This window comes from Euleptes europaea, chromosome 21 (genome assembly GCF_029931775.1).
Source record: "Euleptes europaea isolate rEulEur1 chromosome 21, rEulEur1.hap1, whole genome shotgun sequence".
NCBI lineage: Eukaryota > Metazoa > Chordata > Lepidosauria > Squamata > Sphaerodactylidae > Euleptes > Euleptes europaea.
Window position 1 is genome coordinate 16,985,869 of NC_079332.1, and position 27,311 is coordinate 17,013,179.

At 47.9% G+C, this 27,311-nt stretch overlaps 1 protein-coding gene across 1 annotated transcript in view; it reads right to left on the bottom strand.

The window, feature by feature from the left end:
• Positions 1–249: 249 nt before the first annotated feature.
• The window catches only part of GRIN2A (glutamate ionotropic receptor NMDA type subunit 2A), a 238,110-nt gene continuing 211,048 nt past the window's right edge, over positions 250–27,311 (bottom strand). The window contains exons 10-12 of the mRNA XM_056866242.1: positions 17,887–18,074; positions 6,535–6,773; positions 250–2,132 (exon numbers count right to left, since the gene is read on the bottom strand). Of these exons, the coding sequence (XP_056722220.1) occupies positions 333–2,132; positions 6,535–6,773; positions 17,887–18,074 (2,227 nt within the window). The 3' untranslated portion in view covers positions 250–332. The remainder of the gene's footprint in view (positions 2,133–6,534; positions 6,774–17,886; positions 18,075–27,311) is intronic.

A 27,311-nucleotide genomic window follows, 5' to 3' on the forward strand; every position in this document is an offset into this window, starting at 1 on the left:
ACAATTACCGAAAAGAACCAAATTTACTTCCATGTTTACATGACGCTCTGGGAAGCTCACAGTTTACCCCTTCCTCCAGCAGCTGTTTCAAGGTGAAAACCACCTTGCAACCACTGCCCCCCATACAAGGACCGTGCCCACTTTTCTGAAACAGGGAGCAGGTGCCACGTCGCCAATCTGAAAAGCCACTTAGTGAGTACCACTGTACCAATTTGATATATGGAAGGCATTGGGAATCCTTTGATTCCCGTTACACTGCTCAAGATGCCCCTCTTTCCCTCTAGGATGCTGGCAACTATGTTTCCCTACAGATAAAGGTGATAATGAAAAAGCTAAACATCTGATTCAATGCTAGGCATCTTCTTATACACACGTCTATTGCTGCAGGAATTTAAAACTCGTGGAGTTGTGTACACGCTATTCTTATTGGCAACGTAAGGCAACCCATGCTCTGAAATGTACATGTCATTGTGGACCCGGCCATCTCTGGAACAGTACGAGGTGGTCGACCTTAGTGATGACCTCGAGTAACTATCGTATCTCGATTTTAAGGATTGTTTATAAGAGTCCGTGGGGCTCCGCCCGAGAACTAAATGCTGGTCATCACAATAAGAGTGCAGAAAAGGGTTCTCGGCCGAGCGGTCGGAATACAGGGACTTGACCCTCTTCCCATCGTCCAGCGTGCGTGAGAAAAGCGGAGCCTTGTTGCTCAAGAGTTTGCTTTGGGGGGCCGTAAAGAGGGTTGCATAAGGGTTGGCTTCAAGAAGCTTCTCCTTCTCTTTCAGGCTGAGGCTGCGAGCGGGCCTCCCGAGGTCCATTTCCCTGCACTTGTCGAGGATGTTGTCATACGAGTGCTGCCGGCTCATTTTCAGCTTGCTTTTTTGGGGAGGCTGGGTGTTGTTATTCTGGACCCAGTCGTGGCGATACGGGTCTTCCCGTTGAGTGGAGTTGGCCGTTTCCTGCAGCATCTGGTCCTCATCGATATCGTACAAGTTCCCCATCCGCACGCAGGCATCACACTTGTAGGGCGACCGGCTGGAATAGTGCCCGGCGTAAGTGGGCAGGCTGGAAAGGCAACTTCTGCAGTGAGTGGCATTCTGCCTGTATCTCTCGTTTGCCTCACCAAAAGAAGCATTCTTGTCTTTTACGCTGTAGTGCTTGGAGTACAGCTTGTATTGGTCATTGTTTGGAAGACTTTCTTCATTTGGCAAAGGAGTTCTATTACTTGGCTCAGCATTCCTGTAGTTGTCATTGTGGTCCTGATACACTTCAGAAAACTCCATGGTCTCTGGAAGGATGATATTCTCGATATACTGAGGGGTATCGAGATGAAAACCTTGCTCCTTATCGGCATCTATAATGTAAATTTTATCTCGGGGCAAAGATTGTTTATTTTTCAGATATGTCAACTCAACGTCACTACAATCCTTTGGATATTTTGAGACGGGTCTTTTCTTCACGTTGTCCTTGGACTTGTGGTGCTTGTTGTTGTTTTCAGGCTCCACGTGGCAAGTGGCTCGGCTTGAGGTGTCCGAAACATCCGAGCGGATGATCTCTTCGGGGAGGTACCTCTGACTTTTCAAGGAATGCTGTCGGTTTTCCTCCGGAGCATTCTCCCGTTGAGGGCCTTGCCGGACAGAGTCTTGGCGGAGGGATTCTTGCCGCAGGGATTCCACTGACTTCCTCCACAGTTGCCTCGGACGTGAATTCGCTTTGGCTTCGGTTGCGACGGCCACTTCCACAGTGTTGGGATTCGATTCATTTAGTGTGAGAGGGTGCTGCCCTTGGAAAACATAGTTGTTCAGGTTGTCTTTGTGGCGGTTGCCAGGAAAGGTCTGCAGCTCACTCATATTATCACTGAAAACATTCTCCTTCCCTGGGAACGGCCTGTTGTCCGAGAAAATCAGATTCCCCTTATCCATCATCATGTCCATAATTAAAGATCCTCTGTGAATGAAATCAGGTGTTCTTTTGGGAGAATTGAGCCTGGAGGGGTTCATGTCGGCCAGGTTAGTCATATTCTTGGCTGTTCGCAGGAGTTTTAACATATTCGTCTGCGAGCTTGTTAAAGTGAAGTCGGGAGATTTCTTTTTTTCCTCAGTGTGAACACCATGAATGCAGCTGTAAATCCCCTGCAAGAGTCATAATGCAAAACAGATGAAAATCTCCACTGTCAAATGCATAGATTTATGCATGTCATTATCGGAAAGATTAAATATGTGTTAATAGCCAAATCACAAAAAACCTTTTAAACGAGTTGGACCTCGGTTCCCTAAACCTGACTTGCTTTCCCCACAGCTCCACAAGAGTTATGGGGAAATGTCATTTTCAAAGCCTTTCCCTCCACACTACTTTCCCTAGCTGAACCAGCCCCGGCAGAGAGTTCTCTGTTGCATGCGAAGCTTCAAAATTATGTTAACAATTTCCTGCTGGGGCTGTTTTGGCTTGAGAAAATGACCCAGAAGGGAAGGCAGGAGTCCCTCCTCTTCCTAGGCCCAATGGCCTAGGAAGAGGATGATGAATCAGTCCTCCACGGGCTTTAAAAATGATGTCCCCCCACAGCTGCTCTGTGACAAAAGGGAAGATTACTCATTTTAAAAGTCTCACGTAGTTTGGCCCTATTTTACAACCCAACCCTTCCATGGATTGAGCAATAAAATGTCAGCCACCATGGCACCTCAGAGTGGATCCCTGTGGTGTCAGATGTGGGTTCACTGTTTGGTCTACAAGACAGGACACTAACCTGAGGAAAGAATTAGGTGATCCAAGGGAGCCAATCCTGTGCCGCTGCGCGCTATGTAGACCCAAGGTGTGCCAGAGGGCCTGCCTCTGCTCCAGGTACATGTCACCACAATGACTGCTGAAGTCTGGACTTTGCCAGCACTTGGACCAGGGTACAGGGGGAACTCTTGTCCCTAACGATAATTCACATAGATACGAGGCCAGGAGCACCACGGAGCCCAACAAAGTTTTCAGGGTATGAGCTCTCAAGAGTCAACGCTCTTTTTGTCACATGTCAGAGCTCTGACTCTCGAAAGCTCACACCCCAGAAATCTTGCTGGTCTCTGGGGTGCTACTGGACTTGAACCTTGCTGTTCTACTGCAGACCGACACAGCTACCCTCTGAAACAATAATTCACATGACACTCACAGCTCGCAGACAAGGGTTGCAAGAACTTGGCTTCAACCCATTTCCAGCTTTATAGTGGGCAAAGTGGGCATGGCACTTAATCCATCTGACTGTGGTTTTGACTGGAAGAGGTTCTCCCCAATGTTAGGAGGAGAAAGATCTTTCTCTATGCCAGCCACCCAAGATCCTGCCAAAAGAGACCCCCTGGGGGCTTCTGCATGCAGGAGTGCCCACTGCGTTTTCAAAATATCGCCCTTGCCAACACACAGCCCAGGTTGGGATCATGGAGCGGGGACACTGAGTTTGGAAGCAGACTGGATTCAAATTCAAGCACTCTAGGATTCAAATTCAAAATCTCAGTAAAAAAACAACAACGGGCATTTAAGTGAAACAAGTGGCCCTGTCTAGCTCGGAGTTTCTACCCTGTCAGTAGGCCTCCACAGGTAGAGAAAGGTCTTCTAAAAAATGCCTTTTCCTTGAAATCCCCATCCTTTTTGGGGGGAGGGAGAGGAGACACCATGAGTTGAACCCAGGACCTTCCTGCATGTAAGGCATGTTTGACTAACGGCCCACCTACCAAATTATCAAGCAAATGAAACAGTATTATTTCCCTGGGGAAAATGCCTGGAGGACATTTCTATCTACAATGACTCATCTTCACCCAATGGAACCTTCATGTGCAGAAGCAGTATACCTCCAAGGCACCAATGGAAGGGCAGAAACCACTGTGGATGACCACCCACCTTCGGTGGGGGGAGGCGGGAAGAGCCATTTGGCAGGCTGTTGTATCAAACATATTCTTGGCCTAGACAGATCTTGGTTGAGCTCAGAAAAGCAATTCTTACCCTTGATCTTGCCAGACAATTGGAGAAAATGTTAAGTTCTGCACAAAAATGCTTTTCAAAGCTGCAGAAAAGGTCAGAGTATCGTTCGGCCCATGGGCAATTTTTTTCGTCAAAGGAGACACAGCCTCCCTCTTCCCCCATCTCCCCCTCCCCGAGTGTGGTAATTAGGAATATAGCTCAGTAGTTTCATCCAATTATTTTTCTGTACGCTTTAGCAGTGATAGAATAGCCGAGTCTATTAGCTAATTAAAAAAATTGAAAGTGTCCAAAGATTAAGACTAAGCATATTTACTGCTTGCATTTAAACAAACACTTATTTGGAAATAAAGATCCTTTTTTTTTTTTTGCAACTGGTTGCATAATTTAAAAAAAACCCACAACTCTGGCCGTATGAATAAACTACTTTATTTATAATGCAAATTGCACTTATTGAAGGCGTGCAATTAATTAGGAAGACGCTCTGGCTTGGTCACTTAGTGCAGAGAGGCACATGAGCAGGCTGATGCGCAGGGTTGGATGCACTACACAATGCGCAGGGATGTGCTATACAATGCAGGAGGGAATCTTGGGGGCCCACCCCAAATTGAGTGTGAAGATAAGAAGCATCTTCAGTTTACTGGGGGGGGGGGGCAACAGGGTCAGTTCCAGTTCCCCCTGCAGGGGGAGGGAATTCCATGGGGAGGGCCATAAAAAGGCTTTCCCATGGGTCCCAGCCAGCCTATACTCTTTTATGGTTCGCATGGGAAGGCACCGAGCATCCCTCTTACAACCTGGGCAGGCTGACACTAGAGGAGGCTGTCATGGGGCAGCTTGCTGAGGCTTCCTCGGACAAAGAGAACCTTGAAGCAGCAGGCAGTGGAAGAGAGGAACAGCAGCATGCTGAGCAGGCACGGACGGATGAATGTCCCCCGTGCCTACAACCACCCAGGGCAGGGGGCTCACCTGTGTCCAACAGCAGCCCTCCACAGCGACCGGAGAAGCGGTGCCAAAGGTGCAGAACATTCCTACTCGAGCATAGAAGGAGTGCTAGATTAAAAGCACTACGAAGATCACTGCCAGCTGACAGCAATGAGAACAATGAGCTCCCTCCAGCAGAGAGTGCTGAATCAGCAACAGCTGATTCCTCTTAGGCTTATTTAAGCAGACACTGGCATCCAGGCTGACATGGGAACAAAGTGTTATTATTGCCCTGTGTTCTCTTGGTTTCCCGATTATTTCCAAGACTCTCGTGGCTTTGACCTAGGAATGGACACTGCAACAATATGCCCAACCACTCAATGCTCCTCAAAGGATGACGCATCTTACATGGCCTTCGGCACTGGTTTGACCATTTTATACTGGTTTGACCATGAATTTGTTGCATTTTAACTAGTTTTGCATCACCTTGAGGACCTTTGGATGAGAAAGGTGGCCTAGAAATATACTAAATAAATAAGCAGTTTCTGCTTTATTGTCCCGGAAACTCCTCTCTCTGAACAGACAAATAATCTCTATGCTGCTTTCCCCCCACCCCAAATAGGGTCCCCAGGGCAGCGAACATCAAGACATTACAACCGAAATTTAAAATGTATAGGTAAAATTTATTTAAAAATACAATAAAGACATTTTTTTGTTCCATCAAGTCACAGCTGATTTATGGTGACCCCGTAGGGTTTTCAAGTCACAGCTGATTTATGGTGACCCCGTAGGCAAGAGGCATTCAGAGGTGGTTGGCCATTGCCTGCCTCTGCATAGCAACCCTGGCTTTCTTGGTGGTCTCCCATCCAAGTACTGACCAGGGCCAATCTTCCTTATCTTCATGAGATCTGACAAGATTGGGCTAGCCTGGACCGTCCAAGTCAGGGCAGAGACAAACAGAGGTGGCTGGCCATTACCTGCCTCTGCATCACAACCCTGGTGTTCCTTGGAGGTCACCCAACCAAGGACTAACCAGGACTGACCTTGCTTAGCTTCCAAGATCTAATGGGATCAGGCAATCCTGGGCTATACCAGTTAGGGCATACAAAGCCAACACTACCAGGGAGGAGGGCCTTATGGGAAGAACCAGCACTTCAAATAATGCCCAGATGAACATTGGCAGCCAATATAGATCTTCCAACACAGGACTGACTGGATCCTTGCATCATGGAGGACAGGGTCTATCAGTGGCTACTAGCTATGGCGACTAAACGAAACTTCCATGTTTAGAGGCATTAAACCTCTGAATAGCAACGCCAGGAGGCAACATCAGGAGAAGGCCTTGGCCACAATACCTAGCAGTCAGCTGGGTTCACTCTGCTGAAATTAACAGTGCGGACTATTTCTGCATTTGTGGCAAGGAGAGGGCAGGGAATTACATGTCCCCAATGCAGCTTTTTGACCCCTGTGGACTTACTCCAACATCATTGGATATCAAAAACTCTTCCTGAACTGCACTGCATGGTTTGCCATGCATTATTCAGGGGATGTCTGTTTGAGAACGGCACATTCAGAAATCTCTACAAGGGCAGGTGTAATGACTTTGTGACATTCTTTGGATCCGGGCCATTAACTGGCAAAGCCAACAAAATCCATACTTACCCTACTGATGGAAAACAACAGTCCTGGTCGATCAGAGCAGACTCCAGTGAAACAGAACCGCAACTTCCAGTAAAAGAGGTGCTCCCACACAAACGTGATCAGGCTGAGCGCCATGGCAGCGGCGAGCATGTAGAACACACCCGCCATGTTGTCAATGTCCAGCTGGCTGCTCATGACCTCGTTCTTCTCGTTGTGGCAAATGCCTGTGAGCCACAGGGTCTCCAGTTCCTCCATCTCTCCTAGAAATGGAAACAATCCCCATCAATAAGGGTGGGAATGGAGAAACCAAGACAATCCCATTGGTAAACATGGCACCTCCCCCCCCCACATTGTGCATGGCACAACAGCATGCTCAGACTAGACTTATGGAAAACTTTAAAAGGTGTCCTTGTTTGGTCGTGCAAAGTGAAAGCAGAACTCTCCTTCTCTAGGTCTTGATACAGCCAATACTGCCATTATTCAAGATGGTGGCAAAAGCTTCAGCTGGGAGATGTATTGCATTGGTAGTGGAAAAGGCCGCCAAGTCACAGAAGACTTATGGCAACTCCAAAAGGTTTTCAAGGCAACAGACATTCAGAGGTGGTTTGCCGTTGCCCACCTCTGTATAGCAACCCTGGACTTCCTTGGTGGTCTCCCATCTGAGGGCCAACCCTACTTAGCTTCCAAGATCTGACGAGATCAGCCTAGCCTAGCCCATATTATTGCATTAAGGTAAAGGTGGTCCCCTGTTCATGCACCAGGTCATTGTGTGTGTGTGTTAAGTGCCGTTAAGTTGTTTCTGACTCATGGCGACCCTATGAATCAATGTCCTCCAAAGTGTCCTGTCCTTAACAGCCTTGCTCAGATCTTGCAAATTGAGGGCCTTGGCTTCCTTTATAGAGTCAATCCATCTCTTGTTGGGTCTTCCTCTTTTCCTGTTGCCTTCAACTTTTCCTAGCATGATTGTCTTTTTCAGTGACTCTTGTCTTCTCATAACATGTCCAAAGTACGACAGCCTCAGTTTAGTCATTTTAGCTTCTAGGGTCAGTTCAGGCTTGATTTGATCTAAAACCCACTGATTTGTTTTTTTGGCGGTCCAGCATATCAGTAACCCTCTCCTCCAACACCACATTTCAAAGGAATCTACGTTCTTCCTATCAGCTTTCTTCATTGTCCAGCTCTCACACCCATACATAGTAATAGGGAATACGATGGCATGAATTAACCATTACTGACCTATAAGGTGACATCACATCATATTTACTAGGCAAACTATGTTTACCATTAGACAGCTGCAAAATCCTTTCACACTGAGAGCCAGCGTGGTGTAGTGGTTAAGAGCGGTGGTTTGGAGTGGTGGACTCTGATCTGGAGAACCGGGTTCGATTCCCCACTCCTCCACATGAGCGGCGGAGGCTAACCTGGTGAACTGGATTTGTTTCCCCATTCCGCCACATAAGTGGTGGGCACTAATCTGGTGAACTGGGTTGGTTTCCCCACTCCTCCACGTGAAGCCAGCTGGGTGACCTTGGGCTAGTCACAGCTCTCTCAGCCCCACGTACCTCACAGGGTGTCGGTTTTGGGGAGGGGAAGGGAAGGCGATTGTAAGCCGGCTGGATTCTTCCTTAAGTGGTCAATCAAATTTATCAAAGTTATTAGTACAGTCAATCAGACCAGTAAAAGCTATACAACGATGAACCAGACATGACCAATATAAAAACAGCATTAAAAACACACACACACACACACACATATCTATATCTATATCTATCTATCTATCATCTATATATCTATATCTATATATATCTTAAGAACACTTTACATAAAAACTGGATGGAGTGTAAAAAAGTGCCATAAGTGCCAATGACATCATTCTAGCAGAGATTTACGAAGTTTCATTAGTCACAGCACAAAATTTGGCAACCTGAGTTGTAACCTGAGGGTTCTCGCCGCTTAACAGTCTTGCGACCCTATCCACTGAATCCCGGCCAGGGAATCGTACTAACAGTGGAGAGATCATTTCAACACGAGCTTTTTCATAGAGAGGACAGAATAGTAGGATGTGTCCTGTGGTATCGACTTGCCCACTGCCACACACACAAAATCTTTGAGCCCTGGGGATTTTTCAGAACGACCCTCTACTAAAGCCGAGGGCAAAGCTGAGCATCTGGCGAGTGAGAACACTCTTCTATGTCTATTTGCTTCAAGGGAAAGCAAACAAGTGGCCGGCGCCAACAGGTATCTAGGGCTGGCTGGGGCAAGAAAGGATGGTGTTCCGGTCAAATCCAATTGTCGACCAATGTCCTTAACTCTTTAACTGACGTTATAGCCTTGTCTAAACTCAGCTCTAATATAAACTGGGTAGAAAAACCTAAATGTGCTAATTTACTTTGGACACTTACAAGCCACGAGGACTGAAATTTGTCGTGTAATATCAATGACGCCAATCCCTGAGTGTTTTTGTTAAGTTTAAGTGGTAGAGAAAGTTGGCACATTAAAAACCAACTCTTCTTCTTCCTTCCTTCCACTTATGCCCGCAGTCTCCATCTCCCCTACTGTGGCAGTTCTGTATTTATTTATTTATTTATTTATTTATTTTAAACTCGGGAAATGATGACTTCTCCTTCTTACTAAACGGCACTCATGGGTGGCTGACAAACCAAAGGTCAAAATTAAGACAGTAGCAATGCAAAAATCCCAACAGAACACCCGGCAGCAGCCGAACTACAGCCAGCTGCGACATCGGCCATAAAAAGAGCCAGAAGTAATGAATCAATAAAGCCATAAATCGAGGGGAACAATATCAATGTCAGGGACTCCGTTTGGGGGCATCTCACCAACAAAATTGGCACAACCGGCTTGTAAGTCTGGATGCCTTTTCACAGAACCAGCGTTCGCATTCTCAAAACTGCTCCTTACTCAGGACAATTATTTGCAAGGGTCAATATTTATTTATTGTACTGTATTTTTACTTTGCCTTCCCCAACTCGAAGGTCGGGCTCAGAGCGGCTGAATTTTGCACAAATCTTGCACCAATGGGTGAATTTTTGCACAAGGAGCCAAAATTGATGGATAGTCACAGACTGTACAACTCGGAGGGGTTTCAAAAGGCAGCTGTCGGAGTGATTCGCTTAACTGATACGTGTTTTCTACTATTTGCTTGTGCAGGGAAAAAATATATTGGATTGCTTTTGAGCCAGCCTGGAATGCTAATGAGGACCTGGGATAATTATGGATTAAGTAACACCGTGCCTATGCTAAAATGGTTATTTCAACAAAAACGCTGCTGCGTTTTGTTGCATAAACAGAGAAAGCAGCTGCAAAGAACTGCAGAGAGAGAAAATTCCCTCCTTTGTTGAAAGGCGGGTGTAATTAAGGGAAGGGGGGAACGAACCATTCAGATCATGACAAAGAGTAAATCTCTCGTAGAGGGACCGAGAAAATTAAGTTGCGGGAGAACTCTTTTTAAAAAAAACTACTGAATGAGTCGCGGCTCCAACCTTGCGCTATCGGCTCTTGCGAGCGCCGGAGGGTTGCACAATGAAAGCCCAAATTAAGAAAACGCGGCGTCCAGAATTAAAGCAAAACTCCCGAAGGTGCCTTTAAAAAAAAAAATTGCAACAAACTCATTCGGGATTATTTTCTTCTCCTTCATGGGCCTCCTGGCTTCGAAAGCAGACTTCTCTTTTATTTATGTTTCCAAAGCTTCCTTTGACACCATCAGCTTTAAAAGGAAGAGATGTGAAAAGAGCTGCAGTGTTTACTTTATTGCTATGGTTTTGCAAAAAGGAATTGCAAAGCTAGGATGAGTTCATTACTATTGGAGTGGGGTTGGGGGGTGTCTCCCCAGCTTCCAGGATATATCCCTGCCATCTTCAGCTATAGAGTCGCTATAGATCATAATGCTGGGGAAAGCCCCTTTTATCTGGCTGAGACATCAGAAGACAAATACGGGACCAGAGAACAATGTCCTGGCGCAGTATATGGCAGGGATCCCCAACGTGGTGCCAGTGGACCAGGTGGGCAGGGCCAGGTGGGGCTTTTGTCCAGCAAGGCTTCAAATTGGCCACTGGGGATTTCATTGGCTCTGCAGATTTTTAAACTCTTTGCACATGCACAGTTCTGCAAAAGCCCAGTTCAGGGAGGGGCGGTGGCTGAGTGGTCGAGCATCTGCTTTGCCTGCAGAAGGTCCCAGGTTCGATCCCTGGCGTCTCCAGTAGAGACTTAGTACATGATGTGACAGACCTCCAGCGCAGCACAAGGATCTGCATTGTGTGACTGAAAAAAACGCTGAGGGCTGTTTAGCTCGGAAAGAAGGCGGTTAAGGGGAGACATGACAGAGGTCTATAAAATTATGCATGGCATGGAGAGAATGGACAGGGAGAAGCTTTTCTCCCTCTCTAATAATACTAGAATGCAGGGGCATTTGCTGAAGCTGGAGGGTGAGAGACCCCAAACAGACCAAAGGAAGTATTTCTTCACACAACACTTAGTTGAACTGTGGAACTCCCTGCCCCAGGATGTGGTGATGGCTACCAACTTGGAAGGCTTGAAGAGGGGAGTGAACATGTTCATGGAGGAGAGAGCTATTCATGGCTGTTAGTAAAAATGGATGCTAGTCATGCTGCATACCTATTCTCTCCAGGATCAGAGGAGCATGCCTATTATGTTAGGTGCTGTGGAACTCAGGCAGGATAAATGCTGCTGCAGTCGTCTTGCTTGTGGGCTTCCTAGAGGCACCTGGTTGGCCCCTGTGTGAACAGACTGCTGGACTTGATGGGCCTTGGTCTGATCCAGCAGGGGTTTTCTGATGTTCTTATGAACCCAGGGTGAATAGCTGGATCAAGGTTTTAATTCCTTTTTTGCTCCAGAATGCCCATGGCAGTATATATAGTTCTGTTCTCCTCTCTCCTGATGGCTGCCAACTTGGAAGGCTTTAAGAGGGGAGTGGGCATGATCATGGAGGAGAGGGCTATCCATGACTACTAGTTCAAAAGAAATACTGGTCATGATGCATACCAATCCTCTCCAGTCTCAAGAGGAGCATGCCCATTATATTAGGTGCTGTGGAACACAGGCAGGAAAAATGCTGCTGCAGTCGTCTTGTTTGGGGGCTTCCTAGAGGCACCTGGTTGGCCCCTGTGTGAACAGACTGCTGGACTTGATGGGCCTTGGCCTGATCCAGCAGAGCTTTTTTTGTGGCTGGCTTCAACTCTGGCAGCCGCTGTTTTGCGGCTGCGCCCACTACGCTGTGTCTGAATTCCAGTGGTGCCCACAGGCTCGAAAGGTTTGGGGGGCCCTGATATACAGCAAAACCATATATGTGCCATGCCCTAGTCCCACCCACATTTAATACTGTAAGCCATGCTCTGTCACCCGCCAGTTCAGTTCAGAACCCATTTGCCAGTTGCAAACAGGTAGCCGATTTTTCAGTGAATTGGTCCGACTGTTCGCCAACCTGTTCATGGCTGTTTGACAGGTTGTGTCTCTGTATTCCCTGTTGGTGAGAATCAAGTCTAAGATAGCAGACCCCCTTGTTTCCCTGTCCACTTTCTGGAATAGGAAGTTGTCAGCAAGACAATCAGGAATTTATTGGATCTTGCATTTTTAGCAGAGTTGGACTTCCAACAGATATCCGAGTAAATAAAATCTCCCATGACCACTGTGTCCCATTTCTCTGAGAAATTTGTAATCTTGTCTAGGAGTGTCTCATCCAAGTCCTCTGCTTGGTTTGATGGTTGATAGCAGACCCCCACCATAATATCACGATTATTTCTTACTCCTTTTATTTTTACCCATAGACTCTTGACTGGACTTCCATTTTCAGATTCATGTACTTCTTCACAAGTGTACACATCTTTGACATACAGTGCTACTCCTCCCCCCTTCCTTATCTGTCTATCCCTTCTAAACAAGTTGTACCCCTCAATCTTAATATTCCAATCACAAGTGACATCCCACCAAGTTTCAGTAATGCTTATTAGGTCAAAATCCCCTTCCCGTATTAGGGCTTCCAGTTCTTCCTGCTTGTTTCCCATACTCTGCACATTAGTGTACAGACATTGGAATCCATGGTATATGTGACCTGTGGTTTTTGTTTCTGCACTTACCTGTGAGTTAATGTTTCCTTGCATACATGCCACTCCCTGCAAATCTTTATTGTTCTCGTCTCCAGTTATTGTCAGCATACTAGGCGTTAAGGTGTAGTCTCGCTCCCCCATAGGATTTAGTTTAAAGCCCTCCTGATGAGGTTTGCGAGGCTCTCACCAAACACATTTTTCCTACCTTCATGAGGTGCAAACCATCTCTCAATAGAAGAGCTTCTTCTCGAAAGCGTAAGCCATGGCCCAGATATCCAAACCTTTTTTGACAACACCATCTACGCATCCAGTCATTAATTTGTAATATTCTTCTCTCCCTTCCTAAGCCACGACCTTCAACAGGCCGAACTGATGAAAACACAACCTGTGCCCCCAGGTCCTTCACCTTCTTACCCAGAGCCGCATAGTCTCTTTTAATATGTTCTGGGCTGTGTCGGGCAATATAATTTGTTCCCACATGAATGAGCACGAAAGGGCTTGATGAGTCTTCCTACTCTTTCAGTCACATCCTGGATGCATGCACCTCGTAGACAGCAGACCTCTTGAGACGACAAGTCCGGTCGGCATACCCCTCTCAGTAGGAAATCCCCAATTATCAGAACACGCCTCTTCTTATTTTGGGGAGTGGTAAATGGAGTACTCTCATGTGCAGGAGCCTGAGAAAATTCTTTCATGCTTTGTGGGGGGGGGGGTAGCCCTTGTTCCAGTGGTCCAGAATCAGTATCTATGGGGAGATCCTGGAACCGATTCCTGAGCAACAGAGGATCAGCATGACTCCTGATTTTCCTGCTCCTGTGAGTCACATTCTTCCATGCACCCTCCTCCTGTGTTGCTTGCACCTCCATTTGTTCAGATTCCTTACTCTCCTCCTCCTGTTGCTCCCTAAAGAGTGTTTCATGACTTCTGTCCATGAACTCTTCACCTTCCTTTATAAAATGGAGCGTGGACAAGTGTGCCTCAAGTCCCTGTATCTTCTCCTCCAGCAGGGCTACCAACTTACACTCAGGTAAAAAGAAAAACATGCCACAGACCTTGCATGTTACAGCCTCAGCTCCCTCACTAGCCACACTGCTGTGATCCATTGCTGAAGTTCAGTTTCTTTCCTTTGCTACTCTGATAGTTCCCCTGAAAAACTGCCTCTCAAGTCTCCCTGCTTGAGGAAGCAAAAACACTCAACACATAAAAAATATAGAAACTTAGCTGTTTACAGGGCCCCCAGGCTAACCCCCCCCCCCCAGGCTAAGAGCCCCAGGACAAGATCCCTTGTGCTCTTGCCCTTCGGCTCGCGCCTCTGGTGAGAAGAGCCTTCTAATGAAGAGCTCTCAGTCCCAGCCTTCAACAGCGTACCCCCACTTACTCTAGCCCCCCTCACTCAGGAAACCGTAACTAAACGAAAGAACAAAGGGAACCACTTAGAAACCCCTCTCCAAGCACCCCTGCCCACTCACTCTCACACCCTTTCCTCTCACACACACCAACCTCAGCTGGATAGAATATATTAGGCAGCTGGGGAGAAACCAAAACTTGCACTGACCTCTTTAGAAACTCTGGGTCCTGCAGACTCTCAGCCCAGGGTGCCTCAGGTTCTGCCTCTGGCGAGAACAGCCTTCTAATACTGTGTTTTAATGAAACCGGACCCTTTGGTGTTCTTTTCAGCAGTCCCCAGTGGTGCTAATAGCTGATGCTCTGTTTGAATCGGCAGTATCTTAGCATGTGCACAGTTCTCGTAGAATCATAGAGTTGGAAGGGGCCCTACAGGCCATCTAGTCCAACCCCCTGCTTAATGGAGGATCAGTATAGAGTCTATATAGCATCACATCTCTGCTGGGCTCCCTCCTTTCATAGACCTCAATGCTCCACCCCCCAAAAATCTCCAGGAGTTTCCTAATCTGGAGCTGGCAACCCTAAACCCAAGCCACCCCGGAAGCACAAGGCTCCGAGTGGAGTGCTTTCGTGAAAGCAAGCGCCTGCCACGACTGCAGACATTTTGACAGGGAATGGTTTCCCATCTTCCGCCTGGATCAAAACAACACAATTATCCCATTAGGGAGGCTGCTGCATAAATAAGCTGCAGTCCATAGCAGCTTGGGGCTCCAGTATGGAGCAGATACCTGTGCACACAGATGTTACTCAGGCTGTTTGATGGTGAGGAGTGCTTGCTACCTTATGGAAATGAGTATACCAGCCCATGCACATAGAATATCAGAAACTTGTGCATGGACGTCACAGCTCCTGATTACTTCAAAATATGTTTTACCAGAAACAAAGGGACTAACTAGATTGAGTATCGTATACTCAGGATTTAATATGTTAAGTGATCTGTTTTTCTGAGATTAAAATGGTGTGAATTTGAGGCAGGAAAGTAAGCTAAGCTAAGGCCATCAGGGCCCGCCGCACTCCCTCGCCTCCTCTTTCTGTGCCCGGAGCTTACAATCAGGTGAAACAAAAATCACTGGAAATCTGGGCATGCTCAGCCTTAAATACTGAGATGAGGGGGGAGGAAATCAACCTGACTGCAAATTATTGTTGGGACCACTGAGCTTCTCTGCCTGTGTTCAAGCCACACCTGCAGGGCATACAGATGCTTAGGAATCTCTCAGATGCTTTTCTGACCTGAAAATCGCCATTCTCTTGTATGCATCAAGCCTTATATGCATCAAACCTCCTCCACTCTCTTTCTTCATGCCAAATGTTTCCAAAAATGTGCCTGTTCTTTCAAGATTTGGGGGTATAGTATATCAGCATAAGACACAATATGCACATTATAGCTATCAGAGGCATACATCCCACACAGAAACACCATACAGACAGCACATTCAACGCCTATGAAACATAGGGTTGGGGCAAACTAGGGTTGCCAGGTCCCTCTTTGCCACCAGTGGGAAGTTTTTGTGGCGGAGCCTGAGGAGGGGCAGGGTTTGGGGAGGGGAGGAACTTCCATGCCATGGAGTCCAATGGCCAAAGCAGCCATTTTCTCCAGGGGAACTGATCTCTGTCGGCTGGAGATCAGTTGTAATAGCAGGAGATCTCCAGCTAGTACCTGGAGGTTGGCAAACCCTAGGGCAAACAGGTCCACAAAACCAACCCCCGACTGCTGAGAACGGCTCCCAAAAATATAAGCGTATATTACACAGGAAAGAAATGAGGGGATCTTCGCCCGTGCCAGCAGCCAAGGAAGAACATAAGAACGGCCCTGCTGGGTCAGACTAAGGCCCATCAAGTCCAGCAGTCTGTTCACACCGTGGCCAACCAGGTGCCTCTAGGAAGCCCCCAAACAAGGCAACTGCAGCAGCACCATCCTGCCTGTGTTCCACCGCACCCAACGTGCCGACTATTTTGTCCGTCTTGTTAGTTATATCCTTGCGTAACGTGAATGCACTCATATGCTCAAAGCAAACTGCAAACGTTAACAACGTAAATAAAATTGGTTTTTAAAACAGCTAGGTCCCCCCCCCCCCAAAAAAAACACCTCTGTCACTAAAACCATAAGCAAACATCAGCGATCATTTTTAAAAAGCATACGATGTATGGGATACGGTCTCTGCAATTTTAAGCGCTCTTTCGTCCTATTGCTCCTACAGACCCTGGCCTCTCTAGAAACCAGGCTGTATTTGCTCGGGCGTATTTTCTTTCTTTCTTTACTATACACATAGTCCTCCTTTCTCACTGTGACTCAGGGTGGACCGCACCTTGCGAAACAACACAATCCATAGGATGAGGGAGCACAGGGCAAGGCTGATCACAGAGATGTCATTCCAGCCAGAGTTTTTGTACCTCCAGGTAAGGGTGATCTTCATGCAAGAGATTTAAGTAAGTGATACAGCTTTTCTGCAGAGATCTGCTTTGAAGGTAAAAAGCATAGAGATCGGCAAAACCCTAGAGTGCCGGTGGCGTTCCTTCCAGGTTTTAGCTGGAAGTGGTGTCACTGCATCAATTACATCCCCTCCCCTCATTTTCTATTGCCACTTAGTTCTACTGCCACTCATAGTGGTTAAGAGTGGAGGGCTCTAATCTGGAGAACTGGGTTCGATTCCCCACTCCTCCACTTGAGCAGCGGCCTCAAATCTGGAGAACCGGGCTCGATTCCCCGCCCCTCCACATGACATCTGCTGGGTGACCTTGGACCAGTCGCAGTTCTCTCTGAACTCTCTCAGCCCCACCTACCTCCCAAGGTGCCTGTTGTGAGGAGAGGAAGGGAAGGAGATTGTAAGCCAGTTTGAAAACCAGGGTATAAAAACCAACTCTTCATTTCAGCACTGTTGGGGAACAGGGTTGCTTCAGCAGGGGTTTGCCCGCCCAAGGTGGGCAAGTGTAACCCCTCAGCTTGGCTGTCATGGGTAGGAGTTTGGGCATACGTCACTGCCCACAAGGGTGCCCAGGAAGACACTATCCCCCCAAGGGTTCTTGCCCTTCACAGGCCCTCTCTGGAGACATGCTCCACAGGTCATAAGAATGGGCATTTTGATAGTATATGGTAGAATAACCCCTAATAACATTTAGGGACACTCTGAGCAAACTTGGTGATCAAACATACCACATTGGAATCACAGAATCATGGAGTTGGAAGGGACCACCAGGGTCATCTAGTCCAACCCCCTGCACAATGCAGGAAATTAACAACTACCTTCCCCCCACATCCCCAGTGACCCCTACTCCATGCCCAGAAGATGGCCAAGAAGCCCTCCCTCTCATGATCTGCCTAAGGTCATAGAATCAGCATTGTTGACAGATGGCCATCTAGCTTCTGCTTCAAAACCTCCAGGGAAGGATAGCTCACCACGTCCCGAGGAAGCCTGCTCCACTGAGGAACCGCTCTAACTGTCAGAAAGTTCTTCCTAACATCTAGACGGGAACTCTTTTGATTTAATTTGAACCCGTTGGTTCTGGTCTGGCCTTCTGGGGCAACAGAAAACAACTCGGTACCATCCTTTCTATGACAGCCCTTCAAGTACTTGAAGGTGGTTATCCTATCCCCTCTCAGTCTTCTCCTCTTCAGGCTAAACATACCCAGCTCCTTCAACCTTTACTCATAGGACTTGGTCTCCAGACCCCTCACCATCTTTGTTGCCCTCCTCTGGACATGCTCCAGCTTGTCTACATCCTTCTTAAATTGCGGTGCCCAAAACTGAACACAGTACTCTAGGTGAGGTCCAAAGTATTGAGCATTCTTCTCAACCGTTCTCTGTCTGACTTCCAGAAATGAGAGACATCATTTTTTCAAATGCCCTGAGACTGCAAGGAGAAAAAAAACACATGGACTCGTCTCCCTTACCATCTCCAACGAACTGCAGGAGGGCCAGGTCGATCGGCCTCTTCCACGGCGACCCTTTCTGGAGGGCGATGCCGTAGCCGGTGGTGGCGAAGATGTACCCGCTGCCAATCGTCACCAGCTTGCACCCCTCGTCCCGCCCGGCCTTGTAGTTCAGCACCGCTGCATCGTAGATGAAAGCATCCAGCTTCCTGAAATCAAAGACGGAGTTTTACAAATCAAACCGAGAACAGTTTGCCAGAAGTCGTTTGAGGGGCTCCCCAGGCTGACTTTAACTGCAGAGCCCAGATCTATGGGAAAGATGCGATATTTGATAGGCAAGTAATATTAGGATCCAAATTCTCAGTTTGGTATAAATCACTTGTCTGACATCCCATGCTTTAAGTTACAGTCAGCTCTTACATCTATCCATTTTCAAACTATGCAAACTGTCATGCTTGAAGGACGCTATATCCAACAACCAGTCACACAGCGTATATGTATCTGTGGAGGTTCAGAACTGGAAGACCTGACCCATTATATGTTGGTCTGCCCATTATATCTGGTTCCAAGGCAAAGATTTTCAGGGGCAATTCTGGCCCACTTAGATCATAGCATCATAGAGTTGGAAGGGGCCATCCAGGCCATCTAGTCCAACCCCCTGCTTAATGGATCAGCCTAGAGCATCCCCAACCAGTGTTTGTCCAGCCTCTGCTTAAAGACTGCCAGTGAGGGGGAAGCTCACCACCTCCCTAGATAGCTGATTCTACTGTCGTACAACTCTTACTGTAAAAACCGCTTTTCTAATATCCAGCCAGTACCTTTCCGCCCGCCGTTTAAACCCATTCTTGCGAGTCCTCTCATCTGCTGCCAACAGGAACAGCTCCCTGCCCTCTTCTAAGTGACAGCCCTTCAAATACTGAAAGAGAGCAATCCTGTCCCCCCCTCAACCTCCTCTTCTCCAGACTAAACGTGCCCAACTTCCTCAGCCTTTCCTTGTAGGGCTTGGTCTCCGGGCCCCTGATCATCCTTGTCGCTCTCCTCTGCACCCGCGCGATGTTGTCCACATCCTTTTTGAAGTGAGGCCTCCAGAACTGCACACAATGCTCCAGGTGCGGCCTGACCAATACGGCATTCAGCGGAACTATGACCTCTTGCAGTTTGGATGTTATGCCTCTGTTGGTGCACCCCAAGATCCAGAAGTGTATCCCCCATCCAGTATGCACGTCCCTCATTTCTGTTACCCAGATGTAGAACTCTTATCCTTGTTGAATTGCATCCTGTTCACATCCACTAACTTTTCCAGTGTGTTCAGATCAAACCTGAACCAAACCAAGAACGGCGGGTGGATTAGCCTCTTTTACCCCCTCAACGCTGGAGAACTTTAGAAGAACTCCTTGAACTTGTTTGGAGGTTCTAGCAGGGGAGTGCAGCTATCTTATACCCTTGACCGAAGAACGGTACACTCCTTCTGTCTGGGATGGCCGTCCTCTTCCACCGAGCGCGCAGCTTCGGGAGGGACACACATGGAGCAGTGAGGGAGGGAGGGGAAACCCACCTAGCCAGCCAGATCAACAGAATCAACCCTGGCAATCACTGGGGTGACAGATGTCGCTTCCAGATCGCATCCAGATCGCCCTCCCATCCTTTTAGAAGAACTCCTTGATCACAGATCCACAGCAGTTGAGGGGAAGGCTAGACCTGTTCAGTTCAGTTTTATTGCATATGGCCAATGGCCGTCACAAAAAAAACCAACACTATAAATCCGGATGAAAAGACCTGTTAGACGGTAAAACAAGGTGGGCGGCAGGTAGACCGGGATCCCCTTGCACCTATTCTGCGAGGGGCCACAGCTTAATAGCAGAGAACGTTTTGCATGCAGAGGGTCCGAGTTCGATCCCTTGCATCTCCAACTTAAAGGCTGGAAGGTGTTAGGAAAGGGCCTGGGCGAGCCACCAAAAATCAGAGAAGGTAAAACTTGGGCAGGTGGGCCAATGGTCTGACTTGATATACGGTCACAGAATCATAGAGTTGGAGGGGACCACCAGGGTAATCTAGTCCAACCCCCTGCACAATGAGGCAAATTCACAACTACCTCCCCCACACACACACACACACCCAGTAACCCTTACTCCATGCCCGGAAGATGGCAAAAAAAACCCCTCCAGGATCCCTGGCCAGTCTGGCCTAAAGGAAAATGGCTTCCTGACCCCAAAGTGGTGATCAGCATTTCCCTGGGCATGCAAGAAAGGGCCACGAGAGCCAAGCACTGACGCAAAACCCTTCCTGCCCTCCCTCGCATGATCTGCCTAAGTTCACAGAATCAGCCTTGCTGTCAGCTGGCCAGCTGGCCTCTGCTTCAAAATCTCCAAAGGTCATGTGACTACCTCCTTCCCAAGCTCCTCCCCCTCCCCAGGTGCAAAGTAGAGCCAATGCAGGATGGATCCCATCCTCAAAGGAAGCTATTCTGCACCCAACTCTCTTTTTATATTCCTTGTGTCAGACTCAGAGACTTGTCCTTAGCATCCTTCAAGCAAAAACCATCAGGCAAAGGCTCTGAAGCAGTTTAGACTTTATTAGGAGCAAAAGTTAGACAAAGTCAGAAGCTGGCTGCCTCCTGGGCATACAAGGCTACTAATGAGGAATCAAGGCAAGGGTACATGGTTAAAATGTAGTGCAGACTTCAAAGATGGCTAGGGCAAAGTACACAGGCAACTACAATCCATGATAAGCTTTCTCAGGGTAGGTATAGACATAGCATGGCTATGCAGCTGGGGTGATTGTGGTAAACAGGATAGGCATACCATACTGAGCATAGAACGCAGGATACAGATACTGTACAAAGGCATGAGAACCAGGAGCACGTGACCAGGGCCTTGACTCCAAGCCAAACCCTGGCCTACTTGGAGCAAGTGCCTGTGAGGAGCGATGTCAGGCTAAGGCCGAGAGGCAGGGCCTGACACCTTGGTTGTTCTTCACAGCTGTCGGTTCCATCTCTGTGCCTCACACCCACACTTTTCTGAATAAACTATGTATGTTAAGTCCCATCAAGTCACAAGCGACTTATGGCGACCCCAGCAAGGGGCTTTCAAGGCAAGGGAGAAGCAGAGGGGGTTGGCCACAGCCTTCCTCTGCAGAGCTTTCCTTGATGGTCTTCCATCGAAGTACTGACCCTGCTTAGCTTCCAACCCCAGCAAGGAGTTTTCAAGGCAAAGGAGAAGTGGAAGGGGTTGGCTGTTGCCTTCCTCTGCGGAGCCTCCCTTGGTGGCCTCCCATCCAAGTACTGACCTTGCTTAGCTTCCAACTTAGGGTGATCCCAGCAAGGGGCTTTCAAGGCAAGTGAGAAGCAGAGGTGGTTGGTCATTGCCTTCCTCTTCAAAGTCTTCCTTGGTGGTCTTCCATCCAAGGACTGACCCTGCTTAGCTTCAGAGGTCTGATGAGATCGGGCTATACCAGGCCACCTTCTCTCCCTCCGAATAAACTAGGGAAATGCAAACACATCTTTTGCTCATTTCTTCTAGATCCCATTTTGACTCAGTGCTGCTGACATTGAGGATTTGTTTCTTGTTTCACACTTGTATGCCATTTCTATGCAATTTATATAGTCATTTGTATGGTGGTGGTGGAAAGGGCCCTCATGTCACAGCTGACGTATGGTGACCCCACGGGGTTTTCAAGGCAAGAGATGTTCAGAGGTGGTTTGCCATTTCTGGACTCTACACGGGGCTGAGAGAGTTCTGAGAGAACTGTGACAGGCCCAAGGTCACCCAGCAGGCTTCATGTGGGGAATTGAACCCGGTTCTCCAGATTAGAGTCTGCTGCTCTTAACCGCTACACCATGCTGGTACCCAGTCATTTATATGCATGCCATTTATTCTACAATACACACTGTTTTGCCTCTCCAACTTGAAAAAAGATGTACCAATCGCCTTACGGGAGCAATTTGGTGCAAGGAAACAGAAAGAGTTGTGAAAACGAGTCTTCGCGAGTTCGGTTTGCAGGAAAGAGAAACAGAGACTCAACGGGCAGATTCACGCTGAATTGGAAAATGAGGGAAATCTTATAGTATCCCGAGAGTAAATCCATCAAACACATCTACATTGTTCTATTAGCAGCTGCTGACTCAGACCTCATGATAAGAAAGGTTTTTTTTTAAAAAAACCTGAAAGATAAAGACCAGGAGGGGACAGGAGGAAGGGGGTTATTCCTTAAGAACTTCAAAACAGCACCCACTTGAGTCTATTAACTGGCAATTTAATGTTGGAAGGCAAAAGGTTTCTGTCCCAAACAAGTATATTTAGCGGAGGACTCTGATCAACCACAAGGGTCAGGAAGGATTCTGCCAGCCAAAATACAGAACGGGCTCCAGGTTCACCACCGATTCCTTTTTCACCAGCAAGCAACGCGCCTTTGCGGTAAATCCCCTGTGTGTTGCTATTCTTATCCCAAAGCACAAGCGAGACAGAAGAGGGAAGATTTTGAGCACTTCCCAACGGTCCCTGTGGGCTCCTACGCAGTTGAGCTCGCAAGTTCTGCGGCAGAAGGAGAAACAGGGAAGGGCAAAGCGTATTCGTGAAATACAGCGGAAAGGAGCAGAGACCTTTTGTAGTTTGGAAAAGGTAGAAAGGGAAGGCGATGCAAGAGAGCTATGATTTGCCTGTAGGTGAAACAGTCCCCCCCCCCCCCAGGAAAACAGTCAATCGGGGGTTCAGATCCTTCTCTGTGCCACAAAGTCACAGGGTCACTTGAGGCATGGTACTCTGAGGAGTAGCAGTTAGGTGAAACTAATTCAGCCTGGCTCAGTGCCCGTTATCTGCAATGTTGTCTGTCTTGCAGCGCATGATATCATACATCAAGACCAAGTCCTAGGAGGAAAGGCTGAAGGAGCTGGGCGTGTTTAGCCTGGAGAGGAGAAGACTGAGAGGGGATATGATGACCATCTTCAAGTACTTGAAGGGCTGTCACATAGAGGATGGTGCAGAGTTGTTTTCTGTTGCCCCAGAAGGTCGGACCAGAATCAACAGGTTGAAAGTAAATCAAAAGAGTTTCCATCTAGACATTAGGACGAACTTCCCGACAGTCAGAGTGGTTCCTCAGTGGAACAGGCTTCCTCAGGAGGTGGTGAGCCCTACTTCCCTGGAGGTTTTGAAGCAGAGGCTAGGTGGCCATCTGTCAACAATGCTGATTCTATGACCTTAGGCAGCTCATGAGAGGGAGGGCATCTTGGCTATCATCTGGGCATGGAGTAGGGGTCACTGGGGGTGTGGGGGGGAGGTAGTTTTGAATTCCCTGCATTGTGTAGTGGGTTGGACTAGATGACCCTGGTGTCCCCTTCCAACTCTATGATTCTATTATTCTAACACGGGGCGGGGGATCGTGATACACTTCAATGGCACAGTAGGGAGATTTGAACCTGCATCTCCCAGAGTCTAGTCTGACGCTCTAACCACTCCCCCATGCTGAGAAGCAACTGAACAATAGAAGTCCTAAACAAATGCTAGGTGCTATTTTTAATTATTCTTGTTAGCATTAGTATTGCCATCAGACCTGCCCTCTCGGCCCCGTGCACAGTCCTATGCCACCGACCCAAAATCAGCTCGAGCGACGCTGAATCCTGCAAGGTGAAGTCCTGCCCCCACTGCCTTTCCACACCTTCCTGCCGAGCCTCATATCGCCTACGTTGCTGCAGCAGAGCAGTCATCCATCACCGCAGGCGGGAATAAGATGGCTCTGTCAACGTCTCGCAGATTCATTTGCTTTTATTGTGAAAAAAGGCACGCCGAGAGAGAAAGTCAGGGACAAAACGCTCCGACGCGTGAGACGATCCCTCTGTTGCACACCTTTTGCCCCGAATTTCAAAAGCACAGACCAGAGCGACAAGCAAACCTTCACAGCCTCCAAAGGAAGGGCAGGAGGACCAAAAAGAAGAAGAAGAGTTAGTTTTTATATGCCGACTTTCTCTACCACTTAAGGATGACTCAAACCGGCTTACAATCTCCTTCCCCTCCCCACAACAGACACCCTGTGAGGTAGGTGGGGCTGAGAGAGTGTGACTAGCCCAAGCTGGCTTCATGTGGAGGAGTGGGGAAACCAGCCCAGTTCGCCAGATTAGAGTCCTCCACTCAAGTGGAGGAGTGGGGAATCGAACCCGGTTCTCCGGATCAGAGTCCACCGCTTCAAACCACCACTCGTAACCACTACAACACGCTGGCTCCTAAGCTATGTGGCTGTGCTGGGGTGTGAAGGCTGGTATTCCTCAGCTCTTAAAGTGACACTCTAACAACTATGCCACAATAGCTCTCTCCTGGTTAGGAGGAGGAAGAGGAAGAGGAAGAAGAAGAAGAAGAAAAAGAGGAGGAAGACGAAGAAGAGGAGGAGGAGGAAGAAGAAGAAGAAGAGGAGAAGAAGAAGAAGAAGAGGAGGAGGAGGAGGAGGAGGAGAAGAAGAGGAGGAGGAGGAAGAAGAGGAGGAGGAAGAGGAAGAGGAGGAGGAAGATGAAGAGGAGGAAGAGGAAGAAGAGGAAGAAGAGGAAGAGAAGAAGAAGAAGAAGAAGAAGAAGAAGAAGAAGAAGAAGAGGAAGAAGAGGAGGAGGAAGAGGAGGAGGAAGAGGAGGAAGAGGAGGAGGAAGAGGAAGAAGAGGAAGAAGAGGAGGAGGAAGAAGAAGAGGAGGAAGAAGAAGAAGAGGAGGAAGAGGAAGAATTGGTTTTTATACCCTACTTTTCGCTATCGAAAGGAGTGTCAAAGGGGCCTACAATCATCTTCCTCACCCCCCACAAAAGAAACCTTGTGAGGTAGGTGAGGCTGAGAGAGTTGAGAGAGAACCCAAGGTCACCCAGCTGGCTTCATGTGGAGGAGTGGGGAATCAAACCCGATTCTCCAGATTAGAGTCCGCTGCTCTTAACCACTCCATCACACTGGCTTCTCAGCGGAGGTCTGACTATCCCCATGGTGCTGCTGACAAATGGCATTTCCCTGCACCTCTCAAGCAGTCTGCAGGCACCGGGGAGAAACATCCGCGGCACGTTGCGCGTTCCTGACCCACAATACGTCAAAGTGGCAGAGGCCCATCTTTCACACTCACTCCAGTGTCAAACCCGCTCCGTTGCGCACCACCTCCAAGAAGCTTGTCTTTTCCCTGCCAGAGTCTCTCTCTGGAACACCAAACCCAATGGTGGAGAGGATTTCAATTTCCCCTGGCGAGGAGGACTATGTAGAGTCGATTTTATCGTGATTCATCATGCAGAATGGTCAACAAGATTACTTCGTGCCGGGGTCCCCCAGCATGGTGCCCTTGGGAGCTGTGGTGCCATCGATACCTTTTTTGGCGCCCACTGAGTGTTTTTAGAAAGTGGGTGGGTTTTTAGAAAGGAGGGCCTTGTGCACAGCAAGGCTTCTGATTGGCCACTGGGGGTTTGATTAAAATCATATTATAATGATTATAAATCATAAAATCAACAGCAGCTGCCAGCATGGCATTGGTCTTATTTTCCCTCGTTCCTCTTTCCCATTGAATCATAGAATGGGAAGGCACCATCAGGGTCATCCAGTCCGATCCCCTGCACAATGCAGGACATTCACAACTACCTCCCCCCCCACATCCCGTAACCCCTACTTCATGCCCAGAAGATGGCCAAGATGCCCACCCTCTCATCATCTGCCTAAGGTCACAGAATCAGCACTGCTGACAGATGTCCATCTAGCCTCCGCTTAAAAGCCTCCAGGGAAGGAGAGCTCACCACCTCCCGAGGAAGCCTGTTGCACTGAGGAACCGCTCTAACTGTTAGAAAGTTCTTCCTAATGCCTAGACAGAAACTCTTTTGATTTAATCTCAATCTGTTGATTCTGGTCCGACCTTCTGGGGCAACAGAAAACAACTCGGCACCATCAAGGACTTGAAGATGGTTATCGTATCACCTCTCAGTCTTCTCCTCTCCAGGCTAAACATACCCAGCTCCTTCAACCTTTCCTCACAGGACTTGGTCTCCAGACCCCTCACCATCTTTGTTGTCCTCCTCTGGACACGTTCCAGCTTGTCTATAGCCTACTTAAATTACGATGCCCAAAACTGAACACAATACTCTAGGTGAGGTCTAACCAGAGCAGAGTACTGCGATATCCTCCTCCTCCTAGTTAAGCTGGTTTTGAAGAGGAGCCAACTGGTGGGCAGAGAAAAAAAATCTTATATCTAACCGTGTGGGCCCTGTGAGATAGGTCAGGCCAAGACCATGTGAATGGCCCCAGGTTACTCAGCAAGGCTCCATATCAGAGTAGAGATCTGAACCCAGATCTGCCTGATGCTCCAACCACTGCAACACACTGGCTCTCAGGGGCTTGAACACGCCTCTTATTTCCCTTTCATTAATATTACTTTGCTCTTAACGTGCTATTCTGTCCTACCAGGCCCTCTTAGGGTATTTTCCCCCTTTGGTTAATTTACAAATCTATAATTTATTTATTTATTGCATTACTGGAGAGTCCTTCCTCTGCCCTAGTGTAGCGGTGAACAGTGGTGGACTCTAACCTGGAGAACCAGGTTTGATTCCCCACTCCTCCACATGAAGCCTGCAGGGTGTCCTTGGGCCAGTCACAGTTTTCCGAACTCTCTCAGTCCCACCTACCTCACAAGGTGTCTGTTGTGGGGAGGGGAAGGCAATTGTAAGCCAGTTTGAATCTCCTTAAGGTAGAGAAAATTGAGGTATAAAAACCAACTCTTCTTCTTCTTATCTGTGATAGAACAGGACTCCAACCTTGCAATTAACTTGATAATAACCTAATTTCCTGAAGAAATGTACTAGATTTATATCATTACTTAACCCGGATGGTTCAGTGCATGCCTGCCCACATTCACAGCCCAATCCTTAAGCAGTTACACCTTTCCCAGAGTTAAATTCCATTTCCTAAGCCCACTGAATTTAATGGATTTAGAAGGGCATAACTCTATTTAGGATAGCACTGATAATCTTCTTGATAGATGAATCAACTAAAGCAAAGGGCGCACAGCATCCATCAATCCAAGCCCACAGGCTACTTGCCTGTTAAATTCCAAGGCTCCTGCTCGCTGTATTTTGATTCAGCTGAGCTGAGCTGGGGACTACAGGCAGGAATGAGTTTAAACTCTGCCTTTTTTGAACGCTGGGAAGCCTAACTAAACTGAGAATTTAATTGAGGTTTGCTGGGAGAGGATTGTGGTGGTTGTGCCAGTGGGTGATTAAGGTTGATTGCTGCCTGAAAGCTTGATTGTTACCTTGTCAAGTGGGGCTGTTGTGATTGGAACTTGTGTGAGAGAGGTGGGGCTGTGTGCATTTAAATTCCAAGGCTCTTAGCCTGTGGATCGTGACTGGGGATCTGTAGGGTGAGTATAAAATCTTGTTATCTTGGCAGAGTAACTCACGCCATCCAGTTGGAGTACTGAGCAACTTGAATATCCCTGTGAATTAGTAGCAGATAGC